The following is a 14,723-nucleotide window of genomic DNA, read 5'->3' as shown; positions in this document are numbered from 1 at the left end:
GACAAATTATGTGAACCATCACTAGGATGGTTCCTGATGCATAGGACCAGATCTTCAGTGCACATTAAGTGAAAGTGAAAGTGAAGTCGCTCAGTCGTGTCCAACTCTTTGCGACCCCATGGACTGTAGCCTACCAGGCTCCTCTGTCCATGGGATTTTCCAGGCAAGAGTACTGGAGTGGGGTGCCATTGCCTTCTCCAAGGGATCTTCCCAACCCAGGGATCGAACCCAGGTCTCCCACATTGTAGGCAGTCGCTTTACCGTCTGAGCCACCAGGGAAGTCACATTAACGTGCTGTCTTTTCTTCTCCCATTGTAATGATCATTCCTTCTCTGCCTCAGGGAAAGCACAAATTGCATGTAGATACTGGGATGGAAGGTGATTGGTGTGGCCTCATTCCTGTTGGACAGCCTTGCAGTCAGGTGACAACAACAGGCCTAAAGTGGAACCTCAGTAAGTAAAACCCTTGCACAAAGGGAGATTTTCTTTCTTTCTTAATTTTTTACAAAATTTATCTTGATAAATAATTAGAAGTGGAATTGCTAGGTCATATGGGAACTCCTTTAGTCTTTCAATGAATAGCCAGACTATTTTCCAAAGTGGCCATACCAGTTTTACATTCCTGCCTGTGATGTGTGAGGATTCCAGTTTCTCCATATCCTGGTAAGTATGAAGTGATGTCTCACTGTGGTTTTTACTTTCTTTTACCTGATGACTAATGATGCTGAACACATTTTCAGGAGCTTATGGGCCATTTGTGTATATTCTTTGGAGTTACGTCTTTTTAAATCTTTGCATGTATTTTAATTGGATTATCTCTCTTTTTACATTGACTTGTAAGATTCCTTTATGTACTCTAGATGTAAGTCCTACATCAGATAATATGATTTGAAAATATTTTCTCAGACTCTTTGACTTGTGTTTTTATTTTCTGAAATTTAATTAACTAAATTCATTAATCTAATTTTGAAGTCCAGTTTTTTTTTCTTTTATGGATCGTATATTTGGTGTCATAGCTAACCACTCTGTCCAGCCTTTTTTGTGGTTTTGTTTACTTGAAACCTACCTTACTTTTCAAGAGAAGTAGCTCTTCTAACTAGAGTTATTTAAACATCTGTGATTTTATAAGATTAACTGTTCTGACTAAATTTCCAAATGTTCTCCAGTACTTAAGAACTGTACTATGTACTAATCACTCTAAAACTGTCTGGATTGAAGAACAAAAAATGAGGTGGATCTGTTCATGAAATAAATGCTGATTCCAAAAGAAACCATCAGGCATTGTGAAATAATAACCCCTAGTCCCCAAGAGTAACAGTTAACAATTTAATCAAAGAGCTTTGAGTGAATGTCAAAGGGATTATCTCATAATTGACTGATACCTCTAAGGTTGTAAAAAGTAAAATATGGAACCATGACATTCTTTTATAACATGTGAAACTTTTGGGTTCCCACAAAGATATAAATACCTCAAGAGATAAATACAACGAAGATTAAAAGATATTTTAAAAGTTCTTTCTAGGAGCCACTGCTGACACAATTAGGAAGAACTAGAGATATGTTGAAGCAAATGTCTGGCCAGCTCATCAGAATTTGAAAGGACCCTGATGAAAACAGATCTTCAGTGCACGGGAGCCTGTGACAGGCTTTGAAGCTGGTTAGCTGCAGCTGCCACGAGCTCCCATCAGAAGCTTTTTTGAAAACATTTCCAGCCTAAGACAATTGGTTTACTGTCTGGAGCCCCCATTATTTCCAAGGACCCATTCTAGCCAGTGGTGAACTTCCTCCCGGATCTGGTAATGACCTCATCTTGCCAGGGCTGACACCAAGACATGCCGAGCACTCTGCACAGTGAACAGGCAGCAGACGTGGTTGTTCAGTCGCTAAGTCACTAAGTATCTGACTCTTTGTGACCCCACAGACTGCAGCTTGCCAGGTTCCCCTGTCCTTCACCATGTTGCTTCCTTTATCTTAGGGGTTGAACAGGTGAGAATCATAGGATACATGAGAACCGTCGGTGTTCTTTAGAACGTTCTCAGAGCTGCTGTGGAGAAGGAACTGGCAACCCACTGCAGTATTCTTGCCTAGAGAATCCTGTGGATGGAGGAGCCTGGTGGGCTGCTGTCCATGGGGTCACCCAGGGTCTGACACGACTGAAGCGACTTAGCATGCATGCATGCATTGGAGAAGGAAATGGCAACCCACTCCAGTAGTCTTGCCTGGAGAATCCCGGGTACAGAGGAGCCTGGTGGGCTGCTGTCTATGGGGTCACACAGAGTTGGACACGACTGAAGCGACTTAGCAGCAGCAGCAGAGCCGTTGTATTCTACAACAATATACTCATCCTAATTCTTTTTTTTTTTTTTAATGGTTTTAACTTAAAATTTCCTTAAGCAGTTTTTAAATGTTATACTCCATTTACAGTTATTGCAGAATATTAGCTATACGCCGCGTGTTGTGCGGGATGTCCTCATGGCCTGTCTTATACCCAGGGGCTTGTATCTCCTACTCCCCCACCCTTGTGTTGCTCACTCTCCACTGGTTACCGCTAGTTTGTCCTCTGTGTCTGTGAGTCTGCTTCTTTTTTGCTGTATTGAATAGTTTGCTGTACTTTTTAAATCCCACATATAAGTGATAGTGTACAATATCTGAATAATAAAGTTTACTCCAGGAAGGGGCCTTGGGCATGACAGGCTTTTAGTCTTCTTGTCTGTGATAAAGTTTCAGCCCTGCCAAAGTGCTCTATGCTGTTACTTATCTATGTATTTACAGACTACTTCAGCTTTTGAAGTAGGTACTTGATTCTCTACAACTTTGTGGAAGCAAGTAATAGCAACCTCACAAGCTGTGAAAAGCAATAGCATTGAGACAAAGTGTTTTATCAATGATCTGTGGTAATAGTGCTAATGAATAGGGTCTTCTGATAGGTGATGCAGCATCATAAAAAGTAGTACAGATAACTGAGATGACACCCTGTTGGCTTGGAGACAAGTGGATGGATTATTTTCACAGAACGGGGGTCTGTCTGTACTCAGAAGAAGTCACTCAGTCATGTCTGACTCTCTGCAACCCCATGGACTGCAGCCTTCCAGGCTCCTCCATCCATGGGATTTCAGAGTGGGTTGCCATTTCCTTCTCCAGGGGATCTTTCCAACCCAGGGATCGAACCTGGGTCTCCCGTACTGCAGGAAAACTGTTTACCATCTGAGCCACCAGGGCGGTACTCAGTGTCCTTGTGAAAGCAGAGCTCTCCGTTCCATGTCAGTTTGTCTGTCACACCTGCACCGTAGCAGGATGGGGCTGCAGGAGGAGAAGGGAGATGCAGTGACCTAGTCAGGGGGTGCTCACATCTCAGGTCAAGGAGAATAAGCAAGTCCTCCCAAGGGATTGCATCAAAATCGTCTTAAGGTGGTCTTGAGGCTGGCATTCTCTCTGTCTATACCCACTATAAAATATGATGCCACAAGTTCTAAAAGGAGTCGGATTCATATGGTTCAATTTGTGGTATGCCACATCACAGACTGTCTTTAAAACAAGTGCCTATCGTGGCACCATCACCCACAAGTGTATGTTTACAAATGTTGTTGAAATCACATAGATTACAGTATCTTCAATCAGTTCAGTTCAGTTCAGTTGCTCAGTTGTATCCGACTCTTGCAACCCCATGGACTGCTACACCAGGCTTCCCCATCCATCACCAACTCCCAGAGCTTACTCAAACTCATGTCCATTAAGTTGGTGATGCCTTCCAACCGTCTCATCCTCTGTTGTCCCCTTCTCCTCCTGCCTTCAATCATTCCCAGTATCAGTATCTTAGTTCATAGCAGTATGCTGTGGATATTCTGTCCTGTGTGTTTGGGACTTGCCACATGGCGTTAATGGTAAAGAACCCACCTGCCAATGCAGGAGACATAAGAGACATTGGTTCTATCCCTGGGTCTGGAAGATTCCCTGGAGGAGGAAATGGCAACCCCCTCCAGTATTCTTGCCTGAAAAATCCCATGTACAGAAGAATCTGGAAGGCTACAGTCCATAGGGTCACAGAGAGTCGGAGACAAGTGACTGAAGCGACTTAGCACGCACACACATATCTGGGACTAGAGTTTCTTTAGGCTGTGTATGTGTGGGAATAAAATAGCTGCGTCATGGGCAAATGCACCCTCACCTATACTGGACATGTCGTGTGGCTCAGCAGAAATACCAATGTACACCCATTCCAGGAGTATCCAATAGTCTGTGCTCCCTGTCCTTGCTCCATTCTTGATGATGTCAGATTTAGTAGTCATTTTTGCCAGTCTGATGAGTGTCAGTGATATTTCACGGTCCTCTCTGAAGACTGGTGCGGGAAATTATCTTTATACCTATTATTCATGTAGGTTTCCTCTTTCATTCATTGCCACTTTCTTTTGCCCTTTAGCCATTGGACTATTTTTTTTTCTTGCTACTAATTTTTAGAAGCTCTTCACACCATAATGATCTTCAGGCTATACTTTGCCTTTTCTATTTGTTTATGGCATTTTTGTACACAGAGAGATTACTAAGTTAAAGATAGTTAAATTTATCAATCTTTTTCTTTCAAATTTGTAATTTCTGTCATAATTCATCTTTCTATTCCTCATGGTCGTAAAGATGTTCTTACATTTTAGCTTTAAGGGATTTTTTTCTTTTTTAGGTCTTTTCTTTCACCTGAAATTGATTTTTGTGTATGAGTTAGGGATCTGATTTTTTTCCTTACTGATAGCCAGTTGCTCTAGCATCATTTAGCATCCTTTTTCCAGTAATTTGTGTTAAGTTTTCAAATTCATAGGTATGTTTCTTGGATCTCTAGTCTGTTCCCTTGGCTCACATTCTTTTTCCTGTATTGATACTACACTGGCATTAGTTACCATAGCTTTATAATAAATACAGAAATGTGCTAGGTTGAGCCTACCAACCTTGTTCTTCAAAATTTTCATGGATGTTCCTGACTTTTGGGGCTTCCCCAGTGGCTCATGGTAAAGAGTCTGTCTGCAGTGCAAGAGGTGCAGGAGACTCGGGTTCAGTCCCTGCGTCAGGAAGGTCCCCTGGAGAAAGGCATGGCGACCCACTCCAGGATTCTTGCCAGGAGAATCCCAGGGACCGAGGAGACTGGCAGGCAACAGTCCATGGGGCTGCAAAGAGTTGGACACAGCTGAAGCCTATTTGCACACACACCTGGCTTTTTTCTCTTCTTCATAAACTTGTAGCTTGATAAATGTTCAGTTCAGTTCAGTCGCTCAGTCGTGTCCGACTCTTTGCGACCCCATGAATCGCAGCACGCCAGGCCTCCCTATCCATCACCAACTCCCAGAGTTTACTGAAACTCATGTCCATTGAGTCTGTGATGCCATCCAGCCATCTCATCCTTGGTCATCCCCTTCTCCTCCTGCCCCCAATCCCTCCCAGCATCAGGGTCTTTTCCAGTGAGTCAAAACTTCGCATGAGGTGGCCAAAGTACTGGAGTTTCAGCTTCAGCATCAGTCCTTCCAATGAACAACCAGGACTGATTTCCTTCAGAATGGACTGGTTGGATCTCCTTGCAGTCCAAGGAACTCTCAAGAGTCTTCTCCAACACCACAGTTCAAAAGCATCAATTCTTTGGCATTCAGCTTTCTTCACAGTCCAACTCTCACATCCATACATGACTACTGGAAAAACCGTAGCCTTGACTAGACAGAGCTTTGTTGGTAAAGTAATGTCTCTGCTTTTGAATATGCTATCTAGGTTGGTCATAACTTTCCTTCCAAGGAGTAAGTGTCTTTTAATTTCCTGGCTGCAGTCACCATCTGCAGTGATTTTGGAGCCCCAAAAAGTAAAGTCTGACACTGTTTCCACTGTTTCCCCATCTATTTCCCATGAAGTGATGGGACTGGATGCCATGATCTTAGTTTTCTGAATGTTGAGCTTTAAGCCAACTTTTTCACTCTCCTCTTTCACTTTCATCAAGAGGCTTTTTAGTTGCTCTTCACTTTCTGCCATAAGGGTGGTATCATCTGCATATCGGAGGTTATTGATATTTCTCCCGGCAATCTTGATTCCAGCTTGTGTTTCTTCCAGTCCAGCGTTTCTCATGATGTACTCTGCATATAAGTTAAATAAGCAGAGTGACAATATACAGCCTTGACGCACTCCTTTTCCTATTTGGAACCAGTCTGTTGTTCCATGTCCAGTTCTAACTGTTGCTTCCTGACCTGCATACAGATTTCTCAAGAGGCAGGTCAGATGGTCTGGTATTCCCATCTCTCAAATGTTACACACACACAATTCCATTGTAATTTTTATCAGAATCAGCCTTAATTTAGAAATTATATTGGGAGACTAGAACAGTTGGGAATGAGAATTCCTGTACAAAACTGAATCTTCCCATCCATAAACATAATTTCTGTCTCCATTTAATTAGAATTTGAATTGCTTTTGATAATTAGAAATTTTGTCCATAAGATCCTGTACTTGATGAGTCATATAAGGACTCATCTCTAGAAACCTTATACTTAAGTGTTGCTTTGTAAAGTACACCTTTACAAAATTACAGTTTATGAGTTAATCTGTGCTGTATGGACGCTTGCTTTTATTTGTATTACTGTATTTCTGAACACTTTCATGATTTCCAAAAATTCGACCTGGGTTCGTAATCATGTTTCTTTCTTCTTCATCTGTAACAAATAGGATTGTGTTCAATTATGAGTAACTGAAATAATGGTTTTAAACAGCACCCGCCACCCTGCCCCATGCTCTGCTGCCCCACCACCGCTGTGTAATAAAGTGCAGAGTAAGCATTTACAGGGCAAGGCTTCTGTGATTTATTCAGCCTTTGCTTCGAAACACAAGATGTCTCTGTTGCAGTGTCCCCTGTTTAGCATCAGGCGGGAAAGCACGGCAGGAAGCGGGGTAGCACATGCTGCCGGCCGGAGAGCAGGCATCAGGGATCCCCAGCGTTTCCAGAAACCCTGCCTCGTTAGATCATTTGCCTTGGTGGCCAGAACTGTTGCACACCACCCTAGCTGCAGAGGAGGCTAGGACATGAAACTTCTTTAATCTGAGGACATGGTCACCCCAAATAAAACTGAGATTCTGTCAGTGAGGCAGGAATAAGTAGGAGTCTGCTCTTCTGTCAAAAAAAAAAGTCTTTTCTTTGTCTGCCATCTTGATGAAGACTTTAGCCATATATATTAACATAATAAAAACTTTCAGCCATATTCTTATGGATTTCTGTTTTTGCTTTTGATGGATCCACAGTCAAATTTTGTTTATAATTTGGTTTATAATCTGCGTTTAACTCTATCTATCCTTTAGACCTTTTATTTTTCTTTGATGGGCTACAGTTTTACTACAGTGTATTTAAGTATAACTTTTGTTGTATTTGGTTTTCCTTCTCTCTGCTGCTTGGTGTCATTCATTGATTTTGAAAAATTACCAGATCCCCTGTTTTTCAAATAAGGATATGGTAGTTCAGATCCTTACTTAGCAATGGACCAAATTAATGTCATTAGGGATCGATGCACTCAGAATTTGAATTCAAGTCTTCAGTGCTGTTTATATTTATATATCAAGTCTACGATGCTATTTATATACTTTCCATAGAAAATAAGTTGATGTTTTTTAAAAAATCACTAAAGGGAATTTGAGATAAGGAGAAGGAAACTGTAGACAGGGAAAGAAAGCAGAGGAACTAGGAAGAAGACATAGTGGTAGGAAATTAACATTAATTTGGAAGAAACATAAACATTTCTGAGGGACAAACTTTTAACTTCACTACACTTTCACCTAAGAAAAAATTTAAATAGAATTGCCCTCAATTTGCTCAGGCATCTGCTTTATAACCCAAATTGAGTTTGAAATTATGTATCCATTGTTCCTTCTTTTGTGTTTTTTCAAAGTATAGAAATAAGTGACAGAATGAAATAATTTCATAGCATTGACTGAAAGAGACTCAAATCTAGCCCAAGTGAAAGAGTTTTGAAAGAAAAAAAATCCTGAGAAAACAGTTTGAAAAGAGTTTTCATCTCTATGGAAATACTGTGTAATAAGTGTGTACAGGTACCAAGATTTCCTGCAGGTGTTCTCTGTGAGGATTTTTAAGTGCCAGCCTATCAAGGGAACAGTTCAAGAGTCTATTTTAAAAAAAGAAAAGAAAACTACAGTTGCTATTAATGCACTTTCAGTGAAAAGTCTTATTTCTCACTCCTTTCTCCTTTCTCACTCCTTACAAAGTGATTCTAGTGAGTTATCATGGTTTGACAATAGCTATACATACTTAGTGGAGAAGGAAATGGCAGCCCACTCCAGTATTCTTGCCTGGAGAATCCCGTGGACAGAGGAGCCTGGTGGACAGAGTCGGACAGGACTGAAGCAACTTAGCAGCAGCAGCAGCAGCATACATACTTAGGCTGTAACTTTTGTGAGTTAGTGCCACTAGTGTGTGAGTTGTTTCGTAGTTTTAATCTTTGTCATTATTTTAATTATTGGTTTTCTAGTCCAGTGCTAAAAAAAAAAAAAAAAAAAGGCACTCAAACTGTGATGTCAACATTTCTTCTCTGATTAAAGGGCAGTATCTGTTGTATCTTAATTCATTTGATAATGGGGAATCCAATTTCAGTTGAAGACATTGTTAAAATTTTTACCTAAAACACACAGTCAAAGGTGACGATACTGAGGATGGCTTTTAAAAAGTTAATTTTTTTTTCTACAAGGAATATGTTAGCTAAAGCTTTCTCAAGTTTATAATTTGGTGAAATGACTGTATTTCATCGAATCTAAGATGTCATCAGTTATAAGATGCCTCCTTATTTTATATACACTGAGAAAAAATTCTACCAATTGCAGAGATGTGGGGGAAATGTATGTGTTAAAACTAGTGAAATATGGTAAATCAAATAGCATAGAAACTTACAAGTCAAATTATATGCAGAGACATACCACTCTTAAACCTGTCATGAAAAATTGCCAAAACCATTGATATAGGCAAAAAGATATCTGTGTATCTTTAAGTGGATTCTTGGGCCTAGTCTAGAGGCCCTTGAAGGGTTATCTGGTTCTTTGTGACACTTAGCTTTTCATCATCTTTGCTTATTTTAGAAATGTTGTGGAATTGGAAGTTGACTGGTAAAGGGCTGATCATACTGTATATGATTCCTGTTCATATAATTCAGTTGAGCTTTTATTTTGAAAACTCCATGCATTATCACCCTATATAAATTGCCAATTTTCTATTAGCAAAACCATTTCAGCATTCCTGGCTGTCTTAGTAGGTTTATCCTTTGAAGTCACCTTTGAAACAGTTTTTTTTTTTTTTTTTCTTACATCATACTAGTTTTCTCATCAATTAATGACTTAACTGAAATCTTTGTGTTCATTTTATATTTGTATGAGTCATTATTTTACCCTTTAAAACTTAAAAAAAAAAAATCAAATTGTAATCACCTACAATGGTAAAGAATCCACCTGTCAATGCAGGAGATACAAGAGATGCAGGTTCGACCTGTGTGTCAGGAAGGTCCCCTGGAGGAGGAAATGTCAACCCATTCCAGTATTCTTGCCTGGAAAATTCCAGGGACAGAGGAGCCTGGTGAGCTATAGTCCATGGGGTTGCAGAGTCGGACACAACTGAGCACACACACATAATATTTAAAGGATCACAGACTGATGCAGTCTTTTTTTGAAAAAAATGTTAAGTTTTATTGCAAAATACCACTTCACTTCTGCCTGTATGCACCAGGTCAGAGGGAGCCCTGGGACAAAGGTCTGATGATGTCACTTCCATATTTGTATCTGGAAAAGATCTTACAAAGGGCCATACTTGACTTTTCACTCTGTATCTATAAAGGGTCATGACCATCACCAAATCATTTAAGCAAAAGAAATCAGACCAATATGCTCATCTAGAAGGCATGTGTTGATTCTGGTATTAGTCAACTAAGCTGGAAGGAAGTGACATTTTTTAAAATAGTTTTATTGAAATATAATTGATATATATATAATTCACCCATTTAAAATTAAGTGATATTTAGTTTATTTGCAAATATGTGCAACCATGCATGGTCGTGCTCAGTTGTGTCCAACTCTTTCTGACCCCATGGACTGTAGCCCACCAGGCTCCTTTGCCAATGGGATTTTCCAGGCAAGAATACTGGAGTGGATTGCCAGTACCTACTCCAGGGGATCTTCCTGACCCAGGGATTGAACTCGCAACTCCTGAGTCACCTGCATTGGCAGGTAGATTCCTGAGCCACCTGGGAAGTCCCAATATGTGCAACCATTGCCAGTCAAATTACAAACGTATTCATCTCCTCAAAAAGTATGTTCCCTTCAGCTGCTGCTGCTGCTGCTGCTAAGTCGCTTCAGTCATGGCCGACTCTGTGCAACCCCATAGACGGGCAGCCCGCCAGGCTCCCCTGTCCCTGGGATTCTCCAGGCAAGAATACCGGAGTGGGTTGCCATCTCCTTCTCCAATGCATGCATGCATGCTAAGTCACTTCAGTCGTGTCTGACTCTGTGCGACCCTATGGACAGCAGCCCACCAAGCTCCCTTGTCCACAGGATTCTCCAGGCACCAGCCCCCATACTCTTCCTGTCCCCCACCCTGCCCTCTCCTCCATCCCTAAGCAACCACCAGTTTACTTTGCCTCTATAGATTTCCCTATCCTAGATTTTCATATAAAGAGAATTATATAATGGGCTTTTGTGACTGGCTTCTTTGACTTTAGCATGTTCTCAGGGTTCATCTATGTTGTAGAACTTAATGGTATTTCTTTTCTTTTTATGATCAAATAATATTCCCCTGTATAATATTAATATTTATCATATTTATCCATCCACTAATGGACCTTTGGATTATATCTGCCTTCTGTCTATTATGAAAAATAAACATTCTTCTACAGCTTTCTGTATGGACATGTTTTCATTTCTCACGGGTACACACCTAGTTGTGGGGTCATATTGTAACTTTATGTTTAGTTGCTGAGGAACTGCTAGACTCTTTTCCAAAGGAGCTGCATTGTTTTAAAGTCCCACCAGCCTTATGTGAGAGGTCTGACTTATCCGCATCCTTGCTAATGCTTACATTTATTTGAGTTTTTGACTTTAGCCATCCTGGTGGGTGTGAAGTGGTATCTTGTTGTGGTTTTGGTTTACATTTCCCTAGGGATTAATGATTGGAGAAGGCAATGGCACCCCACTCCAGTACTCATGCCTGGAAAATCCTATGGACGGAGGAGCCTGGTAGGCTACAGTCCATGGGGTCTCAAAGAGTCGGACACGACTGAGCAACTTCACTTTCACTTTTCACTCTCATGCATTGGAGAAGGAAATGGCAACCCACTCCAGTGTTCTTGCCTGGAGAATCCCAGGGACGGGGGAACCTGGTGGGCTGCTGTCTCTGGGGTCACACACAGTCGGACACAACCGAAGTGACTTAGCAGTAGCAGCAGCAGCAGTGACTAATGATATAGAATATATTTTTCAGGTATTCATTGGCTATTTGTTTCCCTTCTTTGGAGATCCTTTGGCTCTTCTACAATTGTGTTGTCTTTTTATTATTAAGTTGTAAGTGTTCTTTATGTATTTTAGACACAAATCACATAAGATTTACAAATATTTATTTCCCCATTCTGCAGGCTCTCTTTTCACTGTTTTTAATGGTGTTCTCTGAAGCACAATCATTTTTCATTTTGATGAAGTCTAATTTATCTATTTTTTCTTATGCTTTTGGTGTCACATTGCCAAATCCAACGTCATAAAGATTTACTCCTATATTTTCTTTAAAGAGTTTATAATAGTTTTTTTTTCCATATGTTTAGGTCTTTGATCCATTTTGCATTAATTTTTGAATACAGTATAAAGTAATGGTCAAGAATTAATTCGTTGATTTCTTCAAAGAAGTCAGCTAAGACTCAGATAGGGATTATGTTGACTCTAGGTCAGTTTGAGAAGTACAGTTGACCCTTGAAAAACATGGGTTTGAACTGCATGGATCCATTTATGTGCAGATTTTTTTTTTTATAAATATGGTACTACATTTTTGATCCATGGTTGGTTATATCCCTGGGTGCAGAATCTTCATGGACTTCAGTATCTACAGATTTTAGTATCCATAGCAGGTCCTGGAACTAGTGTCCCCCATATACCCAAGGATGACTATAGCTATATCAACCTTAAATTTTATCAACATTATATTTTCTAACCCATGAGCATCAGATAGTTTCAATTTGTTTATATCTTCAATTTCTTTCTGCAAAGCTTTGTAATTTTCATAGTATAAGTTTTGTATGTCTTTTGTTAAATGTATTCTAAGTATAAATGGAATTGTTTTCTTAACTTTATATTTACACTGGTTAATGCAAGTATATGAAATACAGTTGATTTTTGTGTCAATTAATGTTATATGCTGCAGCCTTGCTGAACATATTTATTAGCTCTAATGTGTTTTAGTGGACTTCTTAGAATTTTCTATTTACAAGATCACGTCGTCTATAAATAGAGATAGTTTTACTTCTTTTCTAATGTGGATACCTTTTTTCTCTTGCCAAATTGTCCTGATAGGACCTGCAGTCAAATATTGAATAGTATTCAGATAGTATTGAAATAGTATTCAGATAGGTTTGAGAGGAGCAAATGTGGACACCCTTGTCCTGTTCTTGATCACATGAAAAAAAGCATTCAGTGTTGGTTTTCCACAAATGTCCTTGATCAGACTGAGGAAAGCCCATTATATTCCTACTTTGCATGGTTTTTGTTTGTTTGTTATTTTAATCTATCATGGAAGGGTATTGAACTTTGCTTTTTCTGTTTTTTTTTTGTTTTTTGATTTTTTTTTTTTTGGTTATTGAGATGATCCTGTGATTTTTAAAAAGTAGTATTGATATAATAATACATTGCACTACTTGGATTTCAGATATTAAATCAAATTTAAATCCCTGGGAGAAGTTCCACTTGGTCATGATGTATAATTCTTTCTATGTGTTGTTGGAATCAGTTTCCTAGTGTTTTGTTGAGGATTTTGGCATACTTGTTCCTAAGATACATTGTTTTGTAGGGTTTTTTCCTTGTGAAGTCTTTGACTAGTTTATTATCCTGGTGGTACTGACCTCTAGGCTTCACAGATGGCACTAGTGGTAAAGAACCCACCTGCCAGTGCAGGAGATGGAGGTTCTATCACTGGGTCAGGAAGATTCCCTGGAGGAGAAAATGGCAACCCCCTGCAGTATTCTTGGAGTACTCTAGGATTCTGGAGAATCCTATGGAGAAGGGAGCTTGGCGTGCTATATTCCATAGAGTCGCAGAGTCAGACACAGCTGGAGTGACTTAGCAGGCATGCACGCACACACTGACATCTACTCTTAAGGTCCAAGCATTCAAGACAGAAGCTCCAGGGAAGTCAACCAAGGCAGCCAGAGTGAAACAAGTCTAGCTGGCACGGTGCAGATTTGGGGAGGAGTTAGCATAGAGGAAACTAGTTTGCAGGAGACACTGCAAAAAGTGTGTTCTGATGCAGAGATATGTAGTGCCTTGTACCTTGCCCTCCTTTATTTCTGTGCTTGCTGCTGGAGACTGGGGAGGGAGGAGAAGAGGAGACCTAAGGGTCAGCCTGTATCTAATGATTAAAAAACAGATTTTATTTTCTTGAATTCCAAAATCATTGTGGATGGTGACTGCAGCCACAAAGTTAAAAGACACTTGCTTCTTGGAAAAAAAGCTATGACAAACCTAGATAGCATATTAAAACGCAGAGAAATCACTTTGCTGAAAAAAGGCCACATAATCAAAGCTATGGTTTGTCCAGTAGTCATGTACAGATGTCAGAGTTGGGTGATAAAGAAAGCTGAGCACCAAAGAATTAAAGCTTTTGATTTGTTATGCTGGAGAAAACTCTTGAGAGTCCCTTGGACAGCGAGGAGATGAAACCAGTCAATCCTAAGGAAATCAATCCTGAATATTCACTGGAAGGACTGATGCTGAAGCTGAAGCTCCAATATTTTGGCCACCTGATGGGAAGAGCCAACTCATTGGAAAAGACCCCGGATGCTCAAAAAGATTGAGGGCAGGAGGAGAAGGGCGTGACAGGATGAAATGGTTGGATGGCATCATCAACTCAATGGGCATGAGTTTGAGCAAACTCTGGGAGACAATAAAGGTCAGGGAAGCCTGGGATGCTGTAGTCCATGGGGTCACAGATAATTGCACATGACTTAGCGACTAAACAGCAACAACAGGGACTGGCCAGTCCTTCTAAGGAGCAAGTGTAGGTCACTGAACATTTAAGTCCAGTCTCCTGGGGAAGGAGTTTCATTTACATGAAGATTATATCAAATAATCTCTTAAGTGTTTTTTAAAAAGCACTTTCCTCCACACAGGGATACAGACAACAAGCAGCCTTTCCCCTTTCTGTGTTTAATTAGCTGTCAGTGGCTTTACATCTTTACTGCTTTATGTTATTAATTTAGAAAAGTCATTAATGTTTCCATAGGTCATTTTTATTTATAAGTGGAAAGTGCTAGCTGTAAATTCCAATATTGATTTTTCTCCAATAATAACTTTTCACTAAGTATCTTTCAAACCTCAGAAAATAGTAAGTTCTGTCCCAAATTTATGTAAATTTAAATTCATGAAAGATTTATTTTTATAATAGCTATACCTAGAATGTTTATATGTATAAATAAATTAGATTATAATTACAGATAAATATTTTGCAAAGGTTTCTCAAGAAAGCT

At 39.9% G+C, this 14,723-nt stretch overlaps 1 protein-coding gene across 4 annotated transcripts in view; it reads left to right on the top strand.

Moving 5' to 3' along the window:
- Nucleotides 1-14,723, top strand: part of TPK1 (thiamin pyrophosphokinase 1) — a 380,616-nt gene that overhangs the window by 267,882 nt on the left and 98,011 nt on the right. For all 4 annotated transcript variants that reach the window (XM_040260087.1, XM_040260089.1, XM_040260088.1 and 1 more), the window contains one exon: nucleotides 342-453. In XM_040260087.1, the coding sequence (XP_040116021.1) occupies nucleotides 342-453 (112 nt within the window). The remainder of the gene's footprint in view (nucleotides 1-341; nucleotides 454-14,723) is intronic.

The sequence above is a fragment of the Oryx dammah genome, unplaced genomic scaffold, assembly GCF_014754425.2.
Source record: "Oryx dammah isolate SB20612 unplaced genomic scaffold, SCBI_Odam_1.1 HiC_scaffold_18, whole genome shotgun sequence".
In the NCBI taxonomy this organism is placed as follows: Eukaryota; Metazoa; Chordata; class Mammalia; order Artiodactyla; family Bovidae; genus Oryx; species Oryx dammah.
The sequence above is the reverse complement of the archived record's forward strand: the minus strand, read 5'-3'. Positions and strand labels throughout refer to the sequence as shown.